Source organism: Oncorhynchus masou, chromosome 20 (genome assembly GCF_036934945.1).
Source record: "Oncorhynchus masou masou isolate Uvic2021 chromosome 20, UVic_Omas_1.1, whole genome shotgun sequence".
Taxonomy (NCBI): domain Eukaryota; kingdom Metazoa; phylum Chordata; class Actinopteri; order Salmoniformes; family Salmonidae; genus Oncorhynchus; species Oncorhynchus masou.
The window spans coordinates 23,812,864-23,827,863 of record NC_088231.1 but is presented as its reverse complement, the minus strand read 5'-3'; the positions used below and the strand labels follow the sequence as shown (position 1 = coordinate 23,827,863).

General features: G+C 51.2%; 1 protein-coding gene across 1 annotated transcript in view; it reads right to left on the bottom strand.

The window, feature by feature from the left end:
- LOC135507192 (huntingtin-like) overlaps positions 1-15,000 on the bottom strand; it is a 190,479-nt gene that overhangs the window by 45,646 nt on the left and 129,833 nt on the right. Inside the window, exons 50-54 of the mRNA XM_064926780.1 lie at positions 13,674-13,819; positions 11,459-11,636; positions 10,147-10,245; positions 9,307-9,491; positions 1,123-1,249 (exon numbers count right to left, since the gene is read on the bottom strand). Coding sequence (XP_064782852.1) covers positions 1,123-1,249; positions 9,307-9,491; positions 10,147-10,245; positions 11,459-11,636; positions 13,674-13,819 — 735 coding nt within the window. The remainder of the gene's footprint in view (positions 1-1,122; positions 1,250-9,306; positions 9,492-10,146; positions 10,246-11,458; positions 11,637-13,673; positions 13,820-15,000) is intronic.

The following is a 15,000-nucleotide window of genomic DNA, read 5'->3' as shown; positions in this document are numbered from 1 at the left end:
TCAGTCTAACAGTCTATGTGGAATAGGCCTCTATAACAATGACATAGCAGGTTATAACCACCTAAAGGATCAGTCTAACAGTCTATGTTGAATAGGCCTCTATAACAATGACATAGCAGGTCATAACCACCTAAAGGATCAGTCTATGTGGAATAGACCTCTATAACAATGACATACATTTACATTTACATTTAAGTCATTTAGCAGACGCTCTAGAGGTCTATTCCACATAGACTGTTAGACTGATCCTTTAGGTGGTTATAACCTGCTATGTCATTGTTATAGAGGTCTATTCCACATTGACTGTTAGACTGATCCTTTAGGTGGTTATAACCTGCTAACAGTCGACTGTAGATGTGGAATAGGCCTCTATAACAATGACATAGCATGTTATAACCACCTAAAGGATCAGTCTATGTGGAATAGACCTCTATAACAATGACATAGCAGGTTATAACCACCGAAAGGATCAGTCTAACAGTCTATGTGGAATAGACCTCTATAACAATGACATAGCAGGTTATAACCACCTAAAGGATCAGTCTATGTGGAATAGACCTCTATAACAACGACATAGCAGGTTATAACCACCTAAAGGATCAGTCTAACAGTCTATGTGGAATAGGCCTCTATAACAATGACATAGCAGGTTATAACCACCTAAAGGATCAGTCTATATGGAATAGACCTCTATAACAATGACATAGCAGGTTTAAACACCTAAAGGATCAGTCTAACAGTCTATGTGGAATAGGCCTCTATAACAATGACATAGCAGGTTATAACCACCTAAAGGATCAGTCTATATGGAATAGACCTCTATAACAACGACATAGCAGGTTATAAACACCTAAAGGATCAGTCTAACAGTCTATGTGGAATAGACCTCTATAACAATGACATAGCAGGTTATAACCACCGAAAGGATCAGTCTAACAGTCTATGTGGAATAGACCTCTATAACAATGACATAGCAGGTTATAACCACCTAAAGGATCAGTCTATGTGGAATAGACCTCTATAACAATGACATAGCAGGTTATAACCACCTAAAGGATCAGTCGATATGGAATAGACCTCTATAACAATGACATAGCAGGTTATAACACTTGGACCTCTCACCCAGTGTGTTGATGCGATAGAGAAACTCCCTGAACACGTCCTTCTCCTGCAGGAACTCCACAGGGATCTCAGGAAGGGTGGTGCCGAACTCCCCCCCCGGCCGAGGGGACCAGCCCAGCTTCCACACCTAGAGGTGACACACAGACACGTTACAGGGGACCAGCCCAGCTTCCACACCTAGAGGTGACACACAGACACGTTACAGGGGACCAGCCCAGCTTCCACACCTAGAGGTGACACACAGACACGTTACAGGGGACCAGCCCAGCTTCCACACCTAGAGGATACACACAGACACGTTACAGGGGACCAGCCCAGCTTCCACACCTAGAGGTGACACACAGACCAGCCCAGCTTCCACACCTAGAGGTGACACACAGACACGTTACAGGGGACCAGACCAGCTTCCACACCTAGAGGTGACACACAGACACGTTACAGGGGACCAGCCCAGCTTCCACACCTAGAGGTTACACACAGACCAGCCCAGCTTCCACACCTAGAGGTGACACACAGACACGTTACAGGGGACCAGTCCAGCTTCCACACCTAGAGGTGACACACAGACACGTTACAGGGGACCAGCCCAGCTTCCACACCTAGAGGTGACACACAGACACGTTACAGGGGACCAGCCCAGCTTCCACACCTAGAGGTTACACACAGACCAGCCCAGCTTCCACACCTAGAGGTGACACACAGACACGCTACAGGGGACCAGACCAGCTTCCACACCTAGAGGTGACACACAGACACGTTACAGGGGACCAGCCCAGCTTCCACACCTAGAGGTGACACACAGACACGCTACAGGGGACCAGCCCAGCTTCCACACCTAGAGGTTACACACAGACCAGCCCAGCTTCCACACCTAGAGGTGACACACAGACACGCTACAGGGGACCAGCCCAGCTTCCACACCTAGAGGTGACACACAGACCAGCCCAGCTTCCACACCTAGAGGTGACACACAGACACGTTACAGGGGACCAGCCCAGCTTCCACACCTAGAGGTGACACACAGACCAGCCCAGCTTCCACACCTAGAGGTGACACACAGACACGTTACAGGGGACCAGCCCAGCTTCCACACCTAGAGGTGACACACAGACACGCTACAGGGGACCAGCCCAGCTTCCACACCTAGAGGTTACACACAGACCAGCCCAGCTTCCACACCTAGAGGTGACACACAGACACGTTACAGGGGACCAGCCCAGCTTCCACACCTAGAGGTGACACACAGACACGTTACAGGGGACCAGCCCAGCTTCCACACCTAGAGGTGACACACAGACACGCTACAGGGGACCAGCCCAGCTTCCACACCTAGAGGTTACACACAGACCAGCCCAGCTTCCACACCTAGAGGTGACACACAGACACGTTACAGGGGACCAGCCCAGCTTCCACAACTAGAGGTGACACACAGACACGTTACAGGGGACCAGCCCAGCTTCCACACCTAGAGGTGACACACAGACACGCTACAGGGGACCAGCCCAGCTTCCACACCTAGAGGTTACACACAGACCAGCCCAGCTTCCACACCTAGAGGTGACACACAGACACGTTACAGGGGACCAGCCCAGCTTCCACAACTAGAGGTGACACACAGACACGCTACAGGGGACCAGCCCAGCTTCCACACCTAGAGGTTACACACAGACCAGCCCAGCTTCCACACCTAGAGGTGACACACAGACACGTTACAGGGGACCAGCCCAGCTTCCACACCTAGAGGTGACACACAGACACGTTACAGGGGACCAGCCCAGCTTCCACACCTAGAGGTGACACACAGACACGTTACAGGGGACCAGCCCAGCTTCCACACCTAGAGGTGACACACAGACCAGCCCAGCTTCCACACCTAGAGGTGACACACAGACACGTTACAGGGGACCAGCCCAGCTTCCACACCTAGAGGTTACACACAGACACGTTACAGGGGACCAGCCCAGCTTCCACACCTAGAGGTGACACACAGACCAGCCCAGCTTCCACACCTAGAGGTGACACACAGACACGTTACAGGGGACCAGCCCAGCTTCCACACCTAGAGGTTACACACAGACCAGCCCAGCTTCCATACCTAGAGGTTACACACAGACCAGCCCAGCTTCCACACCTAGAGGTGACACACAGACACGTTACAGGGGACCAGCCCAGCTTCCACACCTAGAGGTGACACACAGAAACGTTACAGGGGACCAGCCCAGCTTCCACACCTAGAGGTGACACAGACACGTTACAGGGGACCAGCCCAGCTTCCACACCTAGAGGTGACACACAGACACGTTACAGGGGACCAGCCCAGCTTCCACACCTAGAGGTTACACACAGACCAGCCCAGCTTCCACACCTAGAGGTGACACACAGACACGATACAGGGGACCAGTCCAGCTTCCACACCTAGAGGTGACACACAGACCAGCCCAGCTTCCACACCTAGAGGTGACACACAGACACGATACAGGGGACCAGTCCAGCTTCCACACCTAGAGGTGACACACAGACACGTTACAGGGGACCAGCCCAGCTTCCACACCTAGAGGTGACACACAGACACGTTACAGAGGACCAGCCCAGCTTCCACACCTAGAGGTGACACACAGACACGTTACAGGGGACCAGCCCAGCTTCCACACCTAGAGGTGACACACAGACACGCTACAGGGGACCAGCCCAGCTTCCACACCTAGAGGTGACACACAGACACGTTACAGGGGACCAGCCCAGCTTCCACACCTAGAGGTGACACACAGACCAGCCCAGCTTCCACACCTAGAGGTGACACACAGACACGTTACAGGGGACCAGCCCAGCTTCCACACCTAGAGGTGACACACAGACACGTTACAGGGGACCAGCCCAGCTTCCACACCTAGAGGTGACACACAGACACGTTACAGGGGACCAGCCCAGCTTCCACACCTAGAGGTGACACACAGACACGTTACAGGGGACCAGCCCAGCTTCCACACCTAGAGATGACACACAGACACGTTACAGGGGACCAGCCCAGCTTCCACACCTAGAGGTGACACACAGACACGTTACAGGGGACCAGCCCAGCTTCCACACCTAGAGGTGACACACAGACACGTTACAGGGGACCAGCCCAGCTTCCACACCTAGAGGTGACACACAGACACCTTACAGGGGACCAGCCCAGCTTCCACACCTAGAGGTGACACACAGACACGTTACAAGGGACCAGCCCAGCTTCCACACCTAGAGGTGACACACAGACCAGCCCAGCTTCCACACCTAGAGGTGACACACAGACACGTTACAGGGGACCAGCCCAGCTTCCACACCTAGAGGTGACACACAGACACGTTACAGGGGACCAGCCCAGCTTCCACACCTAGAGGTGACACACAGACCAGCCCACACTCTAGTGTAGCTGTTGACCAGTGACTGACCAGGGGGGGACTCTAGTGTAGCTGTTGACCAGTGACTGACGGGGGGGGGCGACTCTAGTGTAGCTGTTGACCAGTGGCTAACCGGGGGGACACTAGTGTAGCTGTTGACCAGTGACTGACCAGGGGGGACTCTAGTGTAGCTGTTGACCAGTGACTGACCAGGGGGGACTCTAGTGTAACTGTTGACCAGTGACTGACCAGGGGGACTCTAGTGTAGCTGTTGACCAGTGACTGACCAGGGGGGACTCTAGTGTAGCTGTTGACCAGTGACTGACCAGGGGGGGACTCTAGTGTAGCTGTTGACCAGTGACTGACCAGGGGGGACTCTAGTGTAGCTGTTGACCAGTGACTGACCAGGGGGGACTCTAGTGTAACTGTTGACCAGTGACTGACCAGGGGGGACTCTAGTGTAGCTGTTGACCAGTGACTGACCAGGGGGGACTCTAGTGTAACTGTTGACCAGTGACTGACCAGGGGGGTCTCTAGTGTAGCTGTTGACCAGTGACTGACCAGGGGGGACTCTAGTGTAACTGTTGACCAGTGACTGACCAGGGGGGACTCTAGTGTAGCTGTTGACCAGTGACTGACCAGGGGGGACTCTAGTGTAACTGTTGACCAGTGACTGACCAGGGGGGGACTCTAGTGTAGCTGTTGACCAGTGACTGACCGGGGGGGCGACTCTAGTGTAGCTGTTGACCAGTGGCTAACCGGGGGGACACTAGTGTAGCTGTTGACCAGTGACTGACCAGGGGGGACTCTAGTGTAGCTGTTGACCAGTGACTGACCAGGGGGGACTCTAGTGTAACTGTTGACCAGTGACTGACCAGGGGGACTCTAGTGTAGCTGTTGACCAGTGACTGACCAGGGGGACTCTAGTGTAGCTGTTGACCAGTGACTGACCAGGGGGGACTCTAGTGTAGCTGTTGACCAGTGACTGACCAGGGGGGACTCTAGTGTAGCTGTTGACCAGTGACTGACCAGGGGGGACTCTAGTGTAACTGTTGACCAGTGACTGACCAGGGGGGACTCTAGTGTAGCTGTTGACCAGTGACTGACCAGGGGGGGACTCTAGTGTAACTGTTGACCAGTGACTGACCAGGGGGGTCTCTAGTGTAGCTGTTGACCAGTGACTGACCAGGGGGGACTCTAGTGTAACTGTTGACCAGTGACTGACCAGGGGGGACTCTAGTGTAGCTGTTGACCAGTGACTGACCAGGGGGGACTCTAGTGTAACTGTTGACCAGTGACTGACCAGGGGGGACTCTAGTGTAGCTGTTGACCAGTGACTGACCAGGGGGGACTCTAGTGTAGCTGTTGACCAGTGACTGACCAGGGGGGGACTCTAGTGTAGCTGTTGACCAGTGACTGACCAGGGGGGGACTCTAGTGTAGCTGTTGACCAGTGACTGACTAGGGGGACTCTAGTGTAGCTGTTGACCAGTGACTGACCAGGGGGGGACTCTAGTGTAGCTGTTGACCAGTGACTGACCAGGGGGGACTCTAGTGTAACTGTTGACCAGTGACTGACCAGGGGGGACTCTAGTGTAACTGTTGAACAGTGACTGACCAGAGGGGGACTCTAGTGTAGCTGTTGACCAGTGACTGACTAGGGGGGACTCTAGTGTAACTGTTGACCAGTGACTGACCAGGGGGGCTCTAGTGTAGCTGTTGACCAGTGACTGACCAGGGGGGGGACTCTAGTGTAGCTGTTGACCAGTGACTGACCAGGGGGGACTCTAGTGTAACTTGACCAGTGACTGACCAGGGGGGACTCTAGTGTAACTGTTGACCAGTGACTGACCGGGGGGGACTCTAGTGTAGCTGTTGACCAGTGACTGACCAGGGGGGACTCTAGTGTAACTGTTGACCAGTGACTGACCAGGGGGGACTCTAGTGTAGCTGTTGACCAGTGACTGACCAGGGGGGACTCTAGTGTAACTGTTGACCAGTGACTGACCAGGGGGGGACTCTAGTGTAGCTGTTGACCAGTGACTGACCGGGGGGGACTCTAGTGTAACTGTTGACCAGTGACTGACCAGGGGGTCTCTAGTGTAGCTGTTGACCAGTGACTGACCAGGGGGGACTCTAGTGTAACTGTTGACCAGTGACTGACCAGGGGGGACTCTAGTGTAGCTGTTGACCAGTGACTGACCAGGGGGGACTCTAGTGTAACTGTTGACCAGTGACTGACCAGGGGGGGACTCTAGTGTAGCTGTTGACCAGTGACTGACCGGGGGGACTCTAGTGTAGCTGTTGACCAGTGACTGACCAGGGGGGACTCTAGTGTAGCTGTTGACCAGTGACTGACCAGGGGGGGGGACTCTAGTGTAGCTGTTGACCAGTGACTGACTAGGGGGGGGGACTCTAGTGTAGCTGTTGACCAGTGACTGACCAGGGGGGGGACTCTAGTGTAGCTGTTGACCAGTGACTGACCAGGGGGGACTCTAGTGTAACTGTTGACCAGTGACTGACCAGGGGGGACTCTAGTGTAACTGTTGAACAGTGACTGACCAGAGGGGGACTCTAGTGTAGCTGTTGACCAGTGACTGACTAGGGGGGGACTCTAGTGTAACTGTTGACCAGTGACTGACCAGGGGGGGGCTCTAGTGTAGCTGTTGACCAGTGACTGACCAGGGGGGGGGACTCTAGTGTAGCTGTTGACCAGTGACTGACCAGGGGGACTCTAGTGTAACTTGACCAGTGACTGACCAGGGGGGACTCTAGTGTAACTGTTGACCAGTGACTGACCAAGGGGGGACTCTAGTGTAACTGTTGACCAGTGACTGACCAGGGGGGACTCTAGTGTAGCTGTTGACCAGTGACTGACCGGGGGGGACTCTAGTGTAGCTGTTGACCAGTGACTGACCAGGGGGGACTCTAGTGTAACTGTTGACCAGTGACTGACCAGGGGGGACTCTAGTGTAGCTGTTGACCAGTGACTGACCAGGGGGGACTCTAGTGTAACTATTGACCAGTGACTGACCAGGGGGGACTCTAGTGTAGCTGTTGACCAGTGACTGACCAGGGGGGGACTCTAGTGTAGCTGTTGACCAGTGACTGACCAGGGGGGGGACTCTAGTGTAGCTGTTGACCAGTGACTGACCAGGGGGGACTCTAGTGTAGCTGTTGACCAGTGACTGACTAGGGGGGGACTCTAGTGTAGCTGTTGACCAGTGACTGACCAGGGGGGACTCTAGTGTAGCTGTTGACCAGTGACTGACCAGGGGGGACTCTAGTGTAACTGTTGACCAGTGACTGACCAGGGGGGACTCTAGTGTAACTGTTGAACAGTGACTGACCAGAGGGGGACTCTAGTGTAGCTGTTGACCAGTGACTGACTAGGGGGGGGACTCTAGTGTAACTGTTGACCAGTGACTGACCAGGGGGGGCTCTAGTGTAGCTGTTGACCAGTGACTGACCAGGGGGGGGGGGACTCTAGTGTAGCTGTTGACCAGTGACTGACCAGGGGGGACTCTAGTGTAACTTGACCAGTGACTGACCAGGGGGACTCTAGTGTAACTGTTGACCAGTGACTGACCAAGGGGGGACTCTAGTGTAACTGTTGACCAGTGACTGACCAGGGGGGACTCTAGTGTAGCTGTTGACCAGTGACTGACCGGGGGGGACTCTAGTGTAGCTGTTGACCAGTGACTGACCAGGGGGGACTCTAGTGTAACTGTTGACCAGTGACTGACCAGGGGGACTCTAGTGTAACTGTTGACCAGTGACTGACCAGGGGGGACTCTAGTGTAACTGTTGACCAGTGACTGACCAGGGGGGACTCTAGTGTAACTGTTGACCAGTGACTGACCAGGGGGGACTCTAGTGTAGCTGTTGACCAGTGACTGACCAGGGGGGACTCTAGTGTAACTGTTGACCAGTGACTGACCAGGGGGGACTCTAGTGTAACTGTTGACCAGTGACTGACCAGGGGGGACTCTAGTGTAACTGTTGACCAGTGACTGACCAGGGGGGACTCTAGTGTAGCTGTTGACCAGTGACTGACCAGGGGGGACTCTAGTGTAGCTGTTGACCAGTGACTGACCAGGGGGGCTCTAGTGTAGCTGTTGACCAGTGACTGACCAGGGGGGGGGACTCTAGTGTAGCTGTTGACCAGTGACTGACCAGGGGGCTCTAGTGTAGCTGTTGACCAGTGACTGACCAGGGGGGACTCTAGTGTAGCTGTTGACCAGTGACTGACCAGGGGGGACTCTAGTGTAACTGTTGACCAGTGACTGACCAGGGGGGACTCTAGTGTAGCTGTTGACCAGTGACTGACCAGGGGGGACTCTAGTGTAACTGTTGACCAGTGACTGACCAGGGGGGACTCTAGTGTAGCTGTTGACCAGTGACTGACCAGGGGGGACTCTAGTGTAACTGTTGACCAGTGACTGACCAGGGGGGACTCTAGTGTAACTGTTGACCAGTGACTGACCAGGGGGGACTCTAGTGTAACTGTTGACTAGTGACTGACCAGGGGGGACTCTAGTGTAACTGTTGACCAGTGACTGACCAGGGGGGACTCTAGTGTAACTGTTGACCAGTGACTGACCAGGGGGGACTCTAGTGTAACTGTTGACCAGTGACTGACCAGGGGGGGACTCTAGTGTAGCTGTTGACCAGTGACTGACCAGGGGGAGGACTCTAGTGTAGCTGTTGACCAGTGACTGACCAGGGGGGGGACTCTAGTGTAACTGTTGACCAGTGACTGACCAGGGGGGGGACTCTAGTGTAACTGTTGACCAGTGACTGACCAGGGGGGGGACTCTAGTGTAACTGTTGACCAGCGGTAGTCTGGACAGACTGATGATGATGTTTCGGAGCATCGGCGTGAGGAAGGCTGGGATTCCGCTGTTTCTATGGTGACCCAGAGACAGAACGCTCTGGAGACCTTCCACCAGCTCAGCCATGATCTCACATGACCGTCGCTCACACACGTCTGGAACACACACACACACACACATTAGAGATAACACAGTATAGATAACACAGAGATAACACAGAGATAACACATTATAGGTAACACAGAGATAACACATTAGAGATAACACAGAGATAACACATTAGAGATAACACATTATAGGTAACACAGAGATAACACATTATAGACAACACAGAGATAACACATTATAGATAACACAGAGATAACACATTAGAGATAACACAGAGATAACACATTATAGATAGCACAGAGATAACACAGAGATAACACATTATAGATAACACAGAAATAACACATTATAGATAACATATTATAGATAACACAGAGATAATGCATTAGAGATAACACATTAGAGATAACACATTATAGACATAACACATTAGATATAACACAGATATAGCACATTAGATATAACACATTAGAGATAACACATTAGAGATAACACATTAGAGATAACACATTATAGATAACAGAGATAACACATTAGAGATAACATTTAACCCATCTAATGCACATTAAAACACAGCAAGCTAACAGACTGTATTAGTAGCCACGAGTCAGAAGATTTGACAGTGATGAAGCATGATCTAACTCACTGAGAGTGACGGACTAGAATGATAATGGAAACAACAACAACAACTACATGACTTACTGTCAGTGTTTGGAGAGTGGACCTGGTCTGAATCACCATCTGACCCGGTGGTTCTCTTCCTCCCTGGATGTAACAGATGGTCACCGGGACCTACTGCCACTAGAGAGGAGAGAGAGGGATAGAGAGACAGAGAGAGGGAGAGGAGAGAGGAGAGAGGAGAGGGATAGAGAGACAGAGAGAAGGAAAGGGAGAGGAGCGAGATGGAGGCAAAAAGGGAGGGAGTGGTAAAGGGGGGGAGAGGAGAGAGGAGAGAGAGGTAAAGAGAGGAAAGAGAGAGAAGGAAAGGGAGGGAGAGGAGAGAGGGAGAGGAAAGAGAGGGAGGCAAAGGGAGGGAGTGGTAAAGGGGGGGGGAGAGGAGACAGGGAGAGGAGAGGAGACAGGGAGAGGAGAGGAGAGAGAGAGAGGGAGAGGAGAGAGAGGGAGAGGAGAGAGGGAGAGGAGAGGGAGAGGAGAGGAGAGGGAGAGGAGAGAGGAGAGAGGAAGAGGAGGAGAGAGGAGAGAGGAAGAGGGGGAGAGAGGGAGAGGAGAGGAGGAGAGGGAGAGGAGCGAGAGAGAGGGAGAGGAGCGAGAGAGAGAGAGAGAGAGAGAGAGAGAGAGAGGGAGGGAAAGGAGAGAAAGAGAGAGAGAGAAAGGAGAGGAGATGAGAGAGAGGGAGGACAGAGAGAGGCAAAGGGAGGGAGATAAGAGAGAGAGGCAAAGGGGGGGAATGGTAGAGGAGAGAGAGAGGAGAGAGGTAAAGGGAGGAGAGTTGAATACTTTATGTGGATGTGTAATAAAACATTGTCAGCAGAGGAAAAGCCTGGGAGTCATTTAGGCAGTAAGGCCAGAGGGGGTGTGGTATATGGCCAATATACCACGGCTAAGGGCTCTTCTTTTTTTATAACCTTTATTTAACCAGGCAAGAACAAATTCTTATTTTCAATGACGGCCTAGGAACAGTGGGTTAACTGCCTGTTAAGGGGCAGAACGACAGATTTGTACCTTGTCAGCTCGGGGGGTTTGAACTTGCAACCTTTCGGTTACGAGTCCAACGCTCTATCCACTCGGCTACCCTGCCGCCCCGGCACGACGCAACGCGGAGTGCCTGGATACAGCCCTTAACCGTGGTATACTAGCAATATACCACAAACCCCCTGATGTGTCTTATTGCTGTTATAAACTGTATATGGTCTGATATACCACGGCTGTCAGCCAATCAGCATTCAGGGCTCAAACCATCCCGTTTATAATGAAGGTTTAGTCACGGTCACACCACATGCAAATCCACTAATTGTGGCCAGGTTCATTCCCTCTCTCCTTCACACACACTAACCTGCAGTGATGAGGAGTCGTAGACAGTGTATGACGGAGCAGGTGTGTGTTTTGTACGGGGCTGTAGACAGTGTGTTCCAGACACAGGGTTGTTGCAGGGCCAGACACAGACAGGACAGAGCCCCCTGCAGGTCAACACTCAGAGGAACACGGTCCTGGAGAACACGCCAGACCACCAACTGGAGAGAGAGACCATGAAGCAGGGTTTATTCTGGGTCAAAACGGGGCTTAGGTGGTGGGCGTGAGGCCCCCCTCATTTTGGCGGTGTAGAGAAATGTTCAAAGTTTTAAGCGAATTTGCAATTCTAGAAACGTCTCCATGGAGATGAGAGAAAATGGTGGTGTTATAAAAGCTAATTTTGGTCGATGATGTGCATGTTGTCATGGCTGATGTGCATGTTGTCATGGCTGGCTGATGTGCATGTTGTCATGGCCGATGTGCATGTTGTCATGGCCGATGTGCATGTTGTCATGGCTGGCCGATGCGCATGTTGTCATGGCCGATGCGCATGTTGTCATGGCCGATGCGCATGTTGTCATGGCCGATGCGCATGTTGTCATGGCCGATGCGCATGTTGTCATGGCCGATGCGCATGTTGTCATGGCCGATGCGCATGTTGTCATGGCCGATGCGCATGTTGTCATGGCCGATGCGCATGTTGTCATGGCCGATGCGCATGTTGTCATGGCCGATGCGCATGTTGTCATGGCCGATGCGCATGTTGTCATGGCCGATGCGCATGTTGTCATGGCCGATGCGCATGTTGTCATGGCCGATGCGCATGTTGTCATGGCCGATGCGCATGTTGTCATGGCTGATGTGCATGTTGTCATGGCCGATGTACATGTTGTCATGGCCGATGTACATGTTGTCATGGCTGGCCGATGTACATGTTGTCATGGCCGATGTGCATGTTGTCATGGCCGATGTGCATGTTGTCATGGCCGATGTGCATGTTGTCATGGCTGGCCGATGTGCATGTTGTCGTGACCGATGTGCATGTTGTCATGGCTGGCCGATGTGCATGTTGTCATGGATGATGTGCAGGTTGTCATGAATGATGTGTCCTTCAGCTCAAACATAACAACCAAATCCAGAGCGCTAAATTCACCGTTTCGGGAGGAACTTTCAGTTCTCAACTTTAATTTAGGTGATTTTTATTTCTCAAAGATAATATTATTACCGAATACATAAAGTCCATTATCTCTTCTAAACACCATATACCTGGTCCATTATCTCTTCTAAATACTCTATATCCGGTCCATTATCTCTTCTGTATACTCTATACCTGGTCCATTATCTCTTCTACATACTCTATATCTGGTCCATTATCTCTTCTACATACTCTATTTCTGGTCCATTATCTATTCTACATACTCTATTTCTGGTCCATTATCTCTTCTACATACTTTATATCTGGTCCATTATCTCTTCTACACATACTCTATATCTGGTCCATTATCTCTTCTACATACTCTATAGCTGGTCCATTATCTCTTCTACATACTCTATTTCTGGTCCATTATCTCTTCTACATACTTTATATCTGGTCCATTATCTCTTCTACACATACTCTATATCTGGTCCATTATCTCTTCTACACATACTCTATATATGGTCCATTATCTCTTCTACATACTCTATTATCTGGTCCATTATCTCTTCTACACATACTACATTTCTGGTCCATTATCTCTTCTACACATACTCTATATCTGGTCCATTATCTCTTCTACACATACTCTATATCTGGTCCATTATCTCTTCTACATACTCTATAGCTGATCCATTATCTCTTCTACATACTCTATATCCGGTCCTTTATATCTTCTAAATACTCTATATTTGGTCCATTATTTCTTCTATATACTCTATATCTGTTCCATTATCTCTTCTACATAATCTATATCTGGTCCATTATCTCTTCTACGTACTCTATATTTGGTCCATTATCTATTCTATATACTCTATATCTGGTCCATTATCTCTTCTACATACTCTATATCTGGTCCATTATCTACTCTATATCTGGTCCATTATCTATTCTACATTCTCTATATCTGGTTATAGCGGTTTATACATTAAAACGTTTCCCTAAAATTAATTAAAAAAATATATAACATGTTTTACACAAAAAAAAACAACACTTCCAAGTATTTTCTCATTGGCCAGGGATAGGGTCAAGGGTTAGAGGTCAGGGATTATAAGCTTCTTACCTCGGTAGCCATGGTGGTGAAGGTGGTGATGAGATGTTGTTTGTCTTCAGGGATTTGCAGAGGGGAAGGAAGCTGACCCACGCACAGCAGATACTGAGACAGCGCTCTACACAGAGACATCACCCGCGGGTAGAGTCCAGGCTCACCTAGAATACACACACAGTAGATACTGAGACATCACCCGCAAGTAGAGCCCTACCTCACCTAGAATACACACACAGCAGATACTGAGACATCACCCAAGGGTAGAGTCCAGGCTCACCTAGAATACACACACAGCAGATACTGAGACATCACCCGTGGGTAGAGTCCAGCCTCACCTAGAACACACACACAGCAAATACTGAGACAGCGCTCTACACAGAGACATCACCCGCGGGTAGAGTCCAGGCTCACCGAGAATACACACACAGCAGATACTGAGACAGCTCTCTACACAGAGACATCACCCACGGGTAGAGTCCAGCCTCATATAGAATACACACAGCAGATACTGAGACAGCTCTACATAGAGCGGGTAGAGCCCTGCTCCACCTAGAATGCACACACAGCAGATACTGAGACAGCTCTACATAGAGCGGGTAGAGCCCTGCTCCACCTAGAATACACACACAGCAGAAACCGAGACAGCTCTACATAGAGCGGGTAGAGCCCTGCTCCACCTAGAATGCACACACAGCAGATACTGAGACAGCTCTACATAGAGCGGGTAGAGCCCTGCTCCACCTAGAATACACACACAGCAGATACTGAGACAGCTCTACATAGAGCGGGTAGAGCCCTGCTCCACCTAGAATACACACACAGCAGATACTGAGACAGCTCTACATAGAGCGGGTAGAGCCCTGCTCCACCTAGAATACACACACAGCAGATACCGAGACAGCTCTACATAGAGAGGGTAGAGCCCTGCTCCACCTAGAATACACACACAGCAGATACCGAGACAGCTCTACATAGAGCGGGTAGAGCCCTGCTCCACCAATAATACACACACAGCAGATACTGAGACAGCTCTACATAGAGCGGGTAGAGCCCTGCTCCACCAATAATACACACACAGCAGATACTGAGACAGCTCTACATAGAGCGGGTAGAGCCCTGCTCCACCTAGAGGACAACAGCATAATTGACAGGGGGAGGCGTACGCTGCCTGTGCTGGTCGTTGGCCGACGTGGCCTCGCCAGCTAAATGGCTGAATGGAACAATCCCAGACAGGTCCACATCCACAGTTTAATAACATCACAGTGTAACGTAAAGCGGAATGGAACAATCTGGTCTAAAAGACTCAGTCTGGCGTACAGAAAGACTGTTAGTTACCAGATCC